Raw genomic sequence first — 14,526 nt, forward strand, 5'->3', positions numbered from 1 at the left:
CTATTTTTACAATTATCTTTACTGTTTTGTTGTGTGCGTGTGTGTGTGTTACCATTACTCCCTTAACTCGAACCTTCCGTTTTGAGCTCTAGAATCAGAGGCTTGTGGTCCTTGGTTGTTTGTGTTTGTGAATGAATCAAGCTTACCGTTTCTTCCATGTATTATTTTCACACTCATTTGTGCTCTAGCGTTGCATATTCTAACTTTATAACAGGAGTTATTGTTTTATTTGTCTTAGTCCATGTGTTTTGCTGCAGTTATCGTGAAAATAGTCCTGATTGCCTCTTTTTCATGAACCGATTATTTGCAATGATTCAGTATCAATGTAATTCTTAAAGTTTGTAATTACGTGTAAATTGATGGTGCTTTTTTTTTTCAGAATTTTCTTGTGTCTTACATTGTTTACTTCCCAGTTCAAACCCGGTTATTATTTTCTTCCACATTTAATTCTTTAGATTTTAGAGATGATATCAAAATGAAGTATTCTGCAGTTTAACAAGATAGAAATGTAATAATTAAAAATCAACATTACACAAAAAGACGAATTATTAAATAAATAACCTATCCCTCATCTAACAATGGTGTTAGTTTGTACATTCACGTGCAAGTATAAGTCAAGGGAAATCAGAATACATGATTGTAAATAAAATAACTAAATAACTAAATAAAATGGTTGCAAAATTATAGTCCATTGGAGAGATGAGGGAAAAAAACGAAACAAACTAAAAGAAACAAGAAAACAAAGGTTAAAAAATTACACAAAAATCCTGAAAATTGTCCCATCTTCCAATTGAAAGAACCTTTTTTAGTATTTAAAGATTATGGTAATTCACATAGTTTATACATTACATTTAATTTTAGTCACTTTTTGAATGGAACTATTATTTAGAGTTTGAATGATTGTAAATTACTTTTAATAGTTTAGCAAGGTTCAAATGATTTTTTATAATAATTATTCAATAATTTTTAAAAACAGTTTTTTTGCTTTAAAGTACACAAATTATTAATCCCTGAGCTAACATTGCACAAATTGTATTTGGAAATTTTAACTGTTGAATACCCTATCATGGTCAAAACAACAAAGTTGAACAATGTTACTATGCAAGTAAAATAAAATTGAAAGAATTGACAGATGGAATTATTACATTAAAATATTCTACTAAAATATATTTTAGTAGAATATTGACCCACTTATCAAAAACATTAGTTTCTAAATTAATAAATTAGATTACTATTATCAATCATAAATACATGATTATGTTAATATTAAATCTATTATAATTTATTGTAAAATAAACTATTATTAAAAAAACAGTTTCAATATATAGTTTGCAAACTTTCTATTACGAAAAATCAAGTTGTTATTAAGAAGAAGAAGAAGACGAAATAATTAAAATTAACAAAAAACAAAAAAAAAACAAAACAAAACAAAACAAACAAAACAATTAAATATATACATTTTTTTATTTTTAATTTACAAGACATATATGTCAATGATGTGAAACTAGACAAAATTTTAAGAAGATATCATATTCATGTACTGTTAATAAGAAAGAAATAAAGAGAGAAGGAGAAGAAGAAAAGAAAAGAAAAGAAAACAAACAAACAAAATAATTATACAAACTCAAACTAAGATGGCAATACAAATAAGGCATTGGAAAAGATTGAAGATGGCCATAGTCTAGCTTCTATACATATTAGTAAACAAGAAAGCCATATGAAAGCTTTTTTTTTTGAATCTAGAAGCTTATATGATAAGCATCAAATTTGTAAGTCACTTTAAAAACAACATTGAAAAAATAATAAAACTTCTACAAGAAGATTGCATAGCCACACAATATATCTAGAATAAACCAAAGAATTCATTTATATCCAAGAAACATGCTTGATGATTTTTGAAAAATATATTATCAATGTCATATATATATATATATATATATATATATATATATTATTTCTATTTAATTTTATACACTTCTATTTACTTGTTAAATTATTTTTTTCACTTGAGACAAAATCTTCAAAGAGCAGTCAAGTTTCTTCACAAATTGATGATGAGATTCAAGATTTGTTAAATAATTTAAGCTACAAAAGTTAATCTATGTTTTGAAGAAAGGTGGTCAACATGTCCTTTGAACCATTAATATTATTTTATACCTGAATAAGAGGAGTGTTGGGTTGTTTAATTATTACTAATGTCTTTACCAATATTGTCAAATAACATATTTTGAAATGCTGTTGAGTATATTACACATCTCTTATAACATCACCAAGCACATACAATATTTTTTTCAACTTATAATACTACATATATTGTAGTTCAATATCAATTTGAGGAATTATATGTATTTTTTAATTTTTTAAAAGATTAAAACATAGCATAAAGAAATCATTACTCATTTTTTTTTATCTTTATATATTTAATTAGAATTCTTATTTTAATATTAAATGCAATAACTTATTTATTTTTAGTTTCAATAAATCGAAGTTTTATATAATGCTTTACCAACAAATATTTATATCAATAATCATATTTGGATAGGCTTTAATGATATATATATATATATATATATATATATAATTTAGTCGTCTTACAAGACAAGAAATAAATTTGATGTTTGTAAGAAAAAGAACCAAAATATATTGCTCAATATACATTTATTTTCTTCAATTTATTTTTTGCGTGTCTATCATAAAGTTCTTGTTTCTTATTAGTTCTTCTACAAATATGATCATTTAAAATTATATATATATATATATATATATATATACAAACTCCAAAATATTTTAAGGCATTTAAAAATATTATCATTTTTAGCAAAAAATCTCAAGATCTACATCGTATATGATAATCTTGTGAAATTGTTGAAGACATAAATTCAAACAAAGTTTTGAAAATATAATATGCTTATGTACTATCAAGAATTAATAAAAGAAAGAAAATTGAAGTAATTTTGTAAGAGAAAAATGAACTACACATGCTATTTTTAATTATAAAGAAATTAGAGAGTCTTAAATCTAGACTAATATACAAAAAATACATTGGCAAGCATAAAAATAGGCTCAATCTTGCTTTCATATACAAATGTATCTACATTATTTGATATCTATTAACTAATATTTCTTACTTGCTTGATAATATTTGTTGGAACAAGTGTCATTCTCAGATCATAAAATTTACTCATTAACTAATATTCCTCACATAATTTATATAATTTCTTTCTACCAAGGTCATAAATTAAGTGGGATACATATGTATACTAATTAATAAGAAGACCAAATGAAAGTTTGTTTAGAACTATGGGATTTTTGGATTAAAGATTCAAGTTATAAACAACTTTTAAGATCTTTTTTATAACCATGTAAGTTTATATAGAAGGTTTATAGATATAACCTATATCAAAAACATTTCTTTAGAAGTTTATTAAAAGGTGTATTATCTACTTAGTATATTTTAATCTTTATTTAATTATTTAAATATGTATATAATTTTTGTATTGAATCTTATTAAATTTATGCTTTTAAGAATATGTAGATATAAACTTTGAGTTTAGTTTATCACACAAATTAATTAACTTTTATAATTTTTTGGAAAAATATGGTTGATCTTTAAAAACAATAAAATAGCATCAAATACCAATTTGCATTGTTTTTTAAGTTCCTTAATATAAATCTTATACTTTCTTGATTTTTTAAATTTTGAACATTGCAATTTTCTACCAGCAACTTATAAGTACATGCATTAACAAGTTAACAATATTAGTTGATAAAAAATTGTCTAAAATTCAAGCAAAAGATATGTGTTTTGTAGGAACAAAAATGGTATTTTTATTATCATATTCACAATACATATATATTTTTAAACATATTTAGTTTAGATAGTATTTTCTTAAAATATTTCTTAATACTACCAAACTTTCTTATCATATATGAAAAAAATGCAATATAAATGTTCAATGTTTTTTTTAGAATCTTTTAAAATTACAAGTTAGAATAATGATTTTAGATTGAAGGCTCTTGACATAAAAAAGAGTTGTATTTAACCAATTTTTGTAAGAATTAAAAAAAAAAAAAAAAAAACAAAAATAAAAACAAAACAAAACATATACAATCATGGTGTTGTGTGTGCTTTTTTGTTTGTTTTGTTTGTTTTGTTTTGTATTTTTGTATTTATTGATCGATTTATTTATTTTTGTTGTTTTCAGCTTATTGTCTTTTGACAAAGAGCATATTCCATTATCTCAAGAAATCAAATTATTGCCATACACATGATTTCAAAATAAGTAAACAACAAAAAATTGTGAAGAGGCTCACAAAAGTACTAAATCAACTCATTTCTGAATCATAACACAATTCTACAAATCTTGAAAGACCACGCCCAATATTTCTTTCAGAATGATAAACATATACCATAATATTAGAAATATATTATTTTTTTACTATTAAAAATTCTGAAAAAATGAATTTTTTAGCTTGATGAATCTGAAATTGCCAATAAATGGAAAACAATGATATTCTAACAAAGTAAAGAGGTGCTTTGGTTGTCAAATTACAAAGCAAGATTTTAGGTAATTAATTATTAACTGGAAGAGTATGGAGGAGTTCTCGAAGGTAATGGCATGCTTGCAAAGGCTGTCCATCGCGGCCGTCGATTATGGGGAGGGCTCTGAGCCCTAGGATGAGGAATTAGGGCTTCGGGGTTTTGGGGTCCACGAGATTGCCAAGAGACTGTCTCCCTCCCGCATCTGGTCTTTTGCCTGCCCTCGCTCGCCGTGTGCACGAAGGCCAGGATCGCAGAGTCCATTTGCCGGGTTTTACACCCACCATGAGTGCCGAGGCAGCCCCGGCCGTCGTGCCTGAGACGCTTCTCAAGAAGCGCAAGAGGGATGAGCAATGGGCTGCCGCGAAGTCCGCGGAGCTCTCCGCTGCGAAGACCCGGAACGCAAAGAATCGTACTCTGATCTTCAAGCGTGCCCAGCAGTATCAGGAGGAGTACGAGAAGCAGGTGAGGTGGCCTTGCGAATGGACTAGGTTTTTTCTTTCTTTGCTCGATAATTCGCGTCCTTAATCATTCGTGGAAGTTGCAGTGATAATCCGTCGATCATGGATTTGCCTGTCATTATTTGATGTGCGAAGGTGAATCCTAGGGTTTAGAGTAGTTGTGTAGGCTTCCTTCTATTTATGTGAATAATGTGAAGCAGTCTCCTATATTAAGTGCGTGTCGTTTGTCTAGATCGACTTTAGGGTTTTGCCAGTGAGAGGCTTAACGTCACGATCATTCGGATCTTCGTTGTTGTTGATGATGGTTACGATGTTGATGATTAGTGTTAACCTGTTCTCTTTAAATCTATGTTAGTGCTTAGGACTTCATATCAATGAGCTAAACAATGCTCACGAACACTGAGTCTCAGTTTATTTTAGACCACTTCTAAGTGCAGATGGACGCCTCTAGAATACTCAAGACCTAGTTTTGCATGAACAGGAGTGGCGAACCTAGTCGGGTTCAAATTTTGTGTGTTCTTGATCACGCATGCTGGATGGATTAGTGATGATATCTCTGTATGGTGTTTTGGAGTACTTTAGGGTTGCATGTCTTGCTTTTCAGAAATATTGAACATTTTTTTTTGGACTTCTGTTACCCCTTTCATATGCAGGAGAAGGAAATTATTAGTTTGAAGAGGGAGGCTAAGCTCAAGGGTGGATTCTATGTCGAGCCAGAACCTAAACTTATGTTTGTCATTCGAATCCGTGGGTTAGTTCAAAGTCATTTCAACTTATGCTCAATTTAGGAACGATTTTCATCATACTGAATTCACTTCGACCACTTTTATACTCTGCATTCCTGTCGAGTCATATTTCAGAATTCCTTATTCATTTTGAAGTCGGAGGTTCCATTCGAAAAATTCTGACTTAGGTCCCTTTCGATTCAGTATCAACGACATGCACCCCAAGGTTAGAAAGATCATGCAGCTGTTGAGGCTTAGACAGATCTTCAACGGTGTGTTCATGAAGGTGAACAAGGCCACTGTGAATATGTTGCGCAGAGTTGAGCCTTATGTCACATACGGGTGAGTTAACAGTCATTCTTGCTTTGTCATGGGTTTTAGGATTAGCTGCCTGTTTCGCATTGACGTATCATTTAGGGTGTTATTTAGAACTTTGGTGTCTCTAGGTTGAATAGCCCTAAATGTGAACTTGACTCAATCGAAACTTCGCTATCTTTCAGGTATCCGAACTTGAAAACCGTTAGGGAGTTGATCTACAAGCGTGGATATGGTAAGTTGAACAAGTCCCGCTCCGCGTTGACCGATAACAGTGTCATTGAGCAGGCACTTGGCAAGTTCGGTATTATCTGCATTGAAGATCTTATTCACGAGATTTACACTGTTGGTCCTCACTTCAAGGAGGCCAACAACTTTTTGTGGCCCTTTAAGCTTAGCGCCCCTCTTGGTGGTCTCACGAAGAAGAGAAACCACTACGTGGAGCACGGTGACGCTGGCAACAGAGAGGCCAAGTTGAACAACCTTGTCCGCCAGATGAACTAATGGTTTTTATCCATTGTTTATTTATGCGGTTATTATGTAGTAAAATTTTTACTAAATTATGAGGTTTCCATTTTTGTGATTTTGACCTCAGCGTGAATATCAGGTGTCGGTGTTGATCTCTTTCTGGTTGGTCGCTTGTAGATATTTGGTTGATAGATAAACACTTTGCTTGTTCTACGGTACCTTAGTGACTATTACCTGTAAATCAGTAATGCTAGCGATTGCGATGTTTGATGTTTCATTGCTTGTCACATGATGGCAATTTGGAGACATGTGGGAACAGGATGTTGAAATCGCTCTAATTGGGATGAATTCATAGTGGTAGCTGTGAGCATTGGCACATTAAATTAGTCTTAAATTTCATTCTACTATTTAGGTAACTGCCATGAGACAGGACAATTCATTTTTAAATAAACATCATGAGTATCTACGTTACCTTTTTAGTATATGAATTGCTATGTTTGAGAACGTTTTACAGGCTTTGTCTCGATTAATCGTTGTCCAAATTGTTTCTAATCTAGTTTAGCAAAAGTTGCCCAATTGTTTAAAATCATGGCTTACACAACAATGATAATCATTTCTAATCACTCTACTATTCTTTGGGTTGGTTCTGATCTGGTCTGGTTTAGGTCAGAAAAGAAAGAAATGATTTAATTTGGTTTAGGTTGAGAGTGGCCTTAACTAAATTAAACTAAACTATTTTTGTTAATTGTGTTAAATTTCTTAATGCGAATTGAATTTGTTTAATGCAAACATTAGTGTTTGGGTTCTGAGAATAAGAGGGAATTAAAATCCCAAAACTCTGAAGTCGTAATAGACTATACAACATCAATACCAACTAATATATAATTTACTTGGTTAATTATATTACTACATCTAAACTGCTTTGTCAGAAATATTGAGTTATTAAAAAAATATTAGACAAAGATAGAATATAGCCAAATGACATAGAATCAATAGTAGACAAACTAATGTAGCAATTAGATAACAAAGAAACCTTTTTGTACAACCATGATAAATTTTAGATAACTTGCAAGATATTTGGAACCAAAATATAGTCTATTTCTAGGCTTCCAACATTTGGGTTTGTTGTTTATTCATATGAAATTGATGTGACCTAACTCTAAAAACGTAAAATTTTGAAATACTCCCAAATTCTATACAATACTATTTCTAAAAAAATTGGCATCCACAATTGATATTAGAAAGATGCGTCTTTATTTGACTAAATCTTCTATGCATTGACAACTACATCTTTTTGTGCAACTTTAGTTTGTATACCTACCATGAAAATATTAGCAAAATCTTTTGTACTAATATTTTTTGAATTAGTCAAACCTACTTGTGATGTACGTAATTTTAACAAGATTTGTTTTTAATATAATAGACTTCATTTTTCCCCTATTATATATTTATAAATATATATATATATATATATATATATATATGTATATTTTCTTAAAGAAGGCATTACAAACAACACATAGAATAGAATCTATTGTCACTTATTGCATCTCTTATGTAGAAAACATATTTTGGAGTATTTTCATCAATTTTATTATATAATCTAATCTAATCCAATTCAATCCAATTCATCATTTTGTTTTTAGTAATTGCATACCTTCCCTTAGTAAGAACTACAAAGACTTTAAATACTTAGCTAACAATTGTTGCTAAAAGTTATTATTATTGATGGTAAGCAAAAATCAATGATCTACCTTGTTTTTTAACATAAAGTTTTTTTTTTTCTTCTTCTTCTTCAAACATCATTTATATTTTGTATATATATGTATTTTAAAACCTCTCAAGTCATATGTTTTTTTTAAAAAATAAATGACTTTTTTATACCAAGTTCAACCAATTCAAAGCCATATTTTGGATCTAGTTCTCTATATAAGATTAGAATTAAAGTCCATTCAAATTTTGGAATTTATTTTTTGACCACTTTTGGTACTATTGTTATAAGTTTATGTCTTAACAAAGTCTAAAGATTTTAATTTATTTAGATTTAAGGCTTTAATTATATGTATAGAAGCCAAGATGTTAGGCTTTTTCTAGATCAACCATTTCCTATCCATATTTAATGATTGTTATATATTAGCTATTCCAAATTATTATAATATATATGAGAAAATAAATATTACTTATTATAAAATGTTTTACATGACATTTATTTTTATAAGCTCGTCAATATTACAACACAAAAAGAAAAAACAATAAAAGACTATTCACTATATCAACATTGATTTTTGTTGGGTATCAATAATATATATTTATATATATTTTTTGAACTAATAATAAAAAATTAGTTAATATCTTCAATATTAATTGTTATGCCAAATAAAATATTGTTATTGGTCTAAGCTTATCTACAACAATTGACTTAGAGAATTTTATATGTTATTTGTAATACTAAGATACCAAGGATTTGAACTGATTGATGTCAAAACTAAAAAATATGCAAAGTTTTGAAAAAAATTATATATGACATGGTTACATGTTAAAAAAATATAGTCTTAAAAAATAAAAGATTGGTCAAAACAGTTGGCTTAATTTATGGTTTCTTGAGTCACCAAAATAATATCTTAAATGTATTTTAATGGCAAGAATGCTATTAGATTGGATTCGAAATTTCTGTAATTTTTTTAAAGTGTCTTTGTACAAATCAAGTACAAAGTAATGAGTAACGAAATATATATATATATATATATATATATTTTAATTACTAATGCATTTCTATGTCCAATAATGTATATATATATATATATAGAATATATTTTTAAAAATAAAAATATCAAAACTACCCCTGAAATTTTCTGAAATATCAAGAATACCCCCATATTCTTGATAATAGCACACATTTCACTCAATTTTGTCATTATATCACATCTACTCTTGTATCTTATAAGTTATCTCAAAATCTCCGATTTTAGGTTAAAATGTGGCGCAAGCCGTGCGGCCCTTTCCTGCAGATGTCTCCAGAGAATTGCGTTGCGGCACGCATTCTCTGCTGCGGTCCTCGCTGCCACCACCACTATGCGTGCACCCTCACCGCGACCTTCACCTCAAGTCTTCTATCGCGAGTCTTGTCTGGAGTGGGCTTTGCAGAGCTTCATGTGCCTCACAACCGTCTCCCTAGGCACAACGTTGTGCCTTCCCCTCACCTCAGTTCACATCACGGATTCTCTCAATTATCACACCCCTTTGCACTTTTAATGCGGACATATCCCTATCTCATGTGCGATAAAACACATATTTTTTCCCACCTCTTGGGTTCAACGAGGTTCATCTACCCTCATGTACATTGTCGCAAAATTTATCGGCTCTCCATTGCATTATTCAAAACATTGTTGGGTCGTGATTATGTCAGCAGCGCTGTGAAGGATAAAAAATCCTCACTGTCTTTGGTATCCATTCAACCAATTCTGTCCCGCAAAGATCCACTTGAATGCGCTCTCTCTCTTGCTCTCTTACAGCGCTACGAAACTCGACTTATATTCGTGTATGCTCCACATTGCCAAGCAATTGTCAACTCATTCTTTGCTACGATTGTACTTAATGAGTTCTAACCACCTTAGCGCAACTCTGGTGGCTGCCCTTATAATTTAGTTTCTGTAAGTAGCTGTGTCTGACTTTGTCTCAGCCATGTCTCACGTAGGAAGGAAACTTAACTGTTAACTAAGCTCAAAAGGATTGGAAGCACTAATCACATGCTCTTTTGGAATGATGGTTTGTGAGTCTTAACCATGAAGATATGGTTGCTGTGTGTTGAAATTTCTGAATAGAGGGCCAACTTTCATGGATTGCGACATGTTTATTTCTTTGTTTCTTTGTTTTTTAGGATGTAAGTAAGTGTCTCTTTGCTATTGATTTTGAAGGATAAAAAAGTTAAAAAAAATCTTTGCTCTAATTCAACATTTTAGCATAGGACAATAAATGCAAATCTTAGCAGGTTGATATCTATTTCACCTTAGGAAAATTATTTGTTTTTATAATGTCTAGTTTTGTGACTCCAATTCACACTTGAGCAAATTTTACAAAGTAATTAGATAGTTTTAGAGGGTTTTATAGGTTTAATTAGTAGTTAGTTTTTATTGTAATCTATAACAATTATGTATTGTTTGTCTTACTTCAGTAAAATAATTTAAAAAAAGCTATTTCTTTTGAAGATTTTATCATAATAAAGCTGTTATGTAGTCTAAAAGCAAGCATTGTCTATCAATGAATGTAATATCCTCACATAGCTTCTCTAAAAACCATCTTTTTCAAATTTTCCTTATTTTTGATCAAAAAGAAAAACACAATTATGCATGGCGGCTTGTTACTTGGACAGTATAATTTTTTTATCATTATTTCTACAAAATTTTGCTCAGTAGTATTTCCTAAAAATAAAAAAAATCATTTTTAAATTTATGAGATAGTTAACTTACAAAACTTATTTATTCTTCTTCTTATTTTGTATCTTTATGAATTTAAAGCTATTTCTTTATGTTGGATGAATAAATTTAGAATTGATTATTTTTTGGTATTTTTTGGTATTTTTATTTTATTAATAATTAAAAATAAATAAATATATGCATATATATATATATATTTTTTTTTTTGGTGATTTGTTTTGAAGAAGAGATAATATGATTTTTTAATAGACTTATACATTTTTTTTGTGTAATAGAAGTCTTTTGGATTCTACTTTAGTTAATCATTAGTCTATAGTATATAGAAGAAAAATATCTAATGTTTTCAAGACCTTGGCATTCAAGGATTTTATATCTAAGAAAGAATGGATAGTAGTAGGATTGTTATTTTAAAAGGCCTTTTTTATATTGGTACACATATTTATGTAATCATTATGTAAATTCTTTAGAATATTTTTATTTTTTAAATTCTATTTTTTTTATTTATTTCCTTATATATAATTTATTAAAATTTAGAATAAAAAATAGTCTCTAGAAGTATCAAGTTAGCCAAAGGTTCTCACTTATTTTTCAAACTTATATATAGAGGTCTAGTTCAATTAAATTAAGTCTAAACGAATTGAATTTTTTATATTAAATAATTATATATATATACATATATATATATATATTTAATATAAAATAATATTATATTTTTTTACAAAAACCTATATTATTCTAAATTATAATTTAAGATGCCATATATATTTAGTTTTTTTTAATATTTAATATATATAATAATAATGATTTGGCTTTAAAAAAATTATATATGTAAAGTGGAACTTATCTCTAAATTATCAAAGATAATGAAGTACCAAATAAAGATTATTTAGAAAGTTGTTTTAACTTTCTTTTGGCTAAAATTTTTAATACTTTGCTAAAAATAAAATCTATATCTTAAATCTTATATAACTTTTATTAATAATTTGGTTATCTAATGAATATCCATATTTTATTTTTGGTACATTTTATATACATGTTGATTTTATTAATTAATTTTTATTATTTTATGTGTTTTATTTTTTTATTATATTTTTTTATTTATTTTTTATGTTGTAAAAATATACACTACTAAGTTGCACTCACATTATATAGGTTCACACACTTATGCACATATGCAAGCAAACAAAAAAAATTTATGCCCTTGAATTACTCCTGCCTCCCTCCCTCTCTCCCTCCCTCTTCTTTCATGAAATCTATAAGGAGTAGAATTTGAAAATATTTTTGATTAATTAATTGAATAAAATAAAAAATGAGTAAAACTATAAATATGTATTGAGTTCTTATGCTCAAATTTTTTTACAAATAATTAGAAGGAAGTCTAAAATAGTTAAGATTAAAACTTCCAATTTTTAGTTCATTTTTTGATAAGAAGCAATTATGTAAATATATTAAAATATTTCCAAAATAAATTGATCATAGGAAAAAATTTGATTGAATATGAATAATAATATTAAAATAAAAGAAATTACAAAATCCTTATTGTGGATAGAAATGGTTATATAAAAAAACATTACATCAAATTAAATTTGTTCTTTGCAAGTTGAGTAATTGCACCCAATATTCTTGCATCAAGTGCATCTAAACATTCTTTTGAATATTTCCATATCCTCTATATATATGTGATATTTTTTTGGATGGCAAGGTAGATGTCTTATTAAGGGTGGTAGAATTGGAATAATATTAATTTTGTTTTCTCTTGATTTTATCCAATACTCAATGGATAGTATTGAGGTAATGAATATAACGTAAATTGCTTGTTGGGCTTGAACATTGTAAAAATAAGTAATATAGTTGGCAATTGATTGTTGCATAAAGAATAGAGTGCTAATTCCATGAATACATGGAATTTTAGATAGTTGCCACTAATTGCTAATGGATGTACAATTCTATAAATCCAAGACATTTGATGATTACTTTGACATGCATTCAGAGATAGTATCAAATGATAGAATGATGTGGTAAGCATATGCAAATGTCTATGACCATTTGATCTCTTACTTTATACTAGTTGATAATGGTCCAATAATTGTATTGATAATAATATGTTGCTCATTGTAACATGCCATGAATTGCTCTTAAATTATTTTTAGCATTGAAATTAATATTATGTCACATCCTTCTAAGATCCAAGAATTTAAATTTTTTATAATATTTGAAGTCATGTAGCCAATTTAATTTATTTCTAACTATAATGATGCTTAATATTGTGGTCTACTGCTTATCAAGTATTCTATAGCTTCTTTGAATAAAACCTAAAAAAGAAAAAAAAAAAAATTGATGTTGAAATCTAGAACAATTGGTATCCATGTTGCTTCTCAAAGATATTATATAAGTATAGGATTTTTGAATTGCTGTTATAAATTCTTTGCTAAATGGTGTACACAAAATGTATGATTAATAATATCAATTAATTTTTTTTTTTGGTTACATAGAACATAAACTTTGAAAGTTTGAGATTCAATGAATAAGATGCAAGAATTACTTTCTTCAGCTTCTAAAATTTCAACATCCAATTATTGCCATTTTTAGTATTCATAATATTAAATGTAATATAAAATATTTTTTCTATATTAATTATTGTAGCAACAAAGAATATTCTATAATATTTTTATCACATATGTATCATCAAATAACATATGTCATATGTTATTAATGTACATATTAGAATGTCAAATATCTTTTCAAATATCTATTGTTCTATAATATGGTATGTTATTGAACTTGTTTTTTGCATTGCTTGTTGTTTAACTTGCGCTTATATATCAATTGCTCAAATGTTCATCACCAATATATATATATATATATATATATATATATATATACATATATATTTAAAGATAAAGATCCAAATGACAAATTTACTTAAATATGCTGATTAAGATTGTGATCTATGTAATTTCTATTTAGAAGTATCATTGCAATACTTCACAATATATCTTATTTGGTCAAATTTGATAATAGATTTTTTATAATGGTTATTGATTGCATCATAAGAAATGGCTTCCTTCAATTTATTACTATTATAATAAAAATAGAACCAATCGTAAGAAAATTTATCATTTTGAAATATAATTCTCCTATAAGAAGTTCCTAAGACATATGGTTATTATGAAAAAGTCCTTTTCCTCATTTTATGCTATAAAATACAACTCTAATTAGAAAAAATAATTTAAAAAATATCTGATCAATTTAAAGAAGCCAATGTTTACAAAGTTATAATTGATGGATATGAATCATTGCTATTAGTAATGAAACCTCAAATTCTACAAATTAATATAGAATAATTTAAAAAATCTTCTTACTTAATTCATACAACATATCTAAGTTTTCTATGTCTCGAAGTGTCAAATGTGCTCTCAATATTTTTTACAAATCAGGAAGAGCAATTATTGATCATGGTCAGATTTATAATATTTTGAAATCAAGAAGAACAATTATTGATTATGCCTAATTTATTACTAATTATAACACTTATATTAAGCTCTTCATCCAATCTATTTTAAAATATGGATTAAGGAGTCTAA

At 27.8% G+C, this 14,526-nt stretch overlaps 1 protein-coding gene across 1 annotated transcript; it reads left to right on the forward strand.

Annotated features, from left to right (window-relative positions):
• The first annotated feature begins 4,768 nt into the window (after window positions 1-4,768).
• LOC112284582 (large ribosomal subunit protein uL30y) lies at window positions 4,769-6,642 on the forward strand. The gene is made up of 4 exons (XM_024524526.3): window positions 4,769-5,005; window positions 5,655-5,752; window positions 5,931-6,068; window positions 6,227-6,642. Exons 1-4 carry the CDS (start codon window positions 4,826-4,828, stop codon window positions 6,543-6,545), a joined length of 735 nt encoding a protein of 244 aa, XP_024380294.1. The 5' UTR covers window positions 4,769-4,825; the 3' UTR covers window positions 6,546-6,642.
• Window positions 6,643-14,526: the final 7,884 nt, after the last annotated feature.

Source organism: Physcomitrium patens, chromosome 1 (assembly GCF_059467195.1).
Source record: "Physcomitrium patens ecotype Gransden chromosome 1, ASM5946719v1, whole genome shotgun sequence".
NCBI classification, from domain to species: Eukaryota; Viridiplantae; Streptophyta; class Bryopsida; order Funariales; family Funariaceae; genus Physcomitrium; species Physcomitrium patens.

What these genes read in the sequence shown, in the direction of transcription:
- LOC112284582 (XM_024524526.3), top strand. Translation starts at nt 4,826, where the DNA reads ATGAGTGCCGAGGCAGCCCCGGCCGTCGTGCCTGAGACGCTTCTCAAG. An exon ending in TTTGTCATTCGAATCCGTGG is followed by an intron (nt 5,753 to 5,930) that starts GTTAGTTCAAAG and finishes CTTTCGATTCAG; the next exon opens with TATCAACGACATGCACCCCA. An exon ending in GAGCCTTATGTCACATACGG is followed by an intron (nt 6,069 to 6,226) that starts GTGAGTTAACAG and finishes GCTATCTTTCAG; the next exon opens with GTATCCGAACTTGAAAACCG.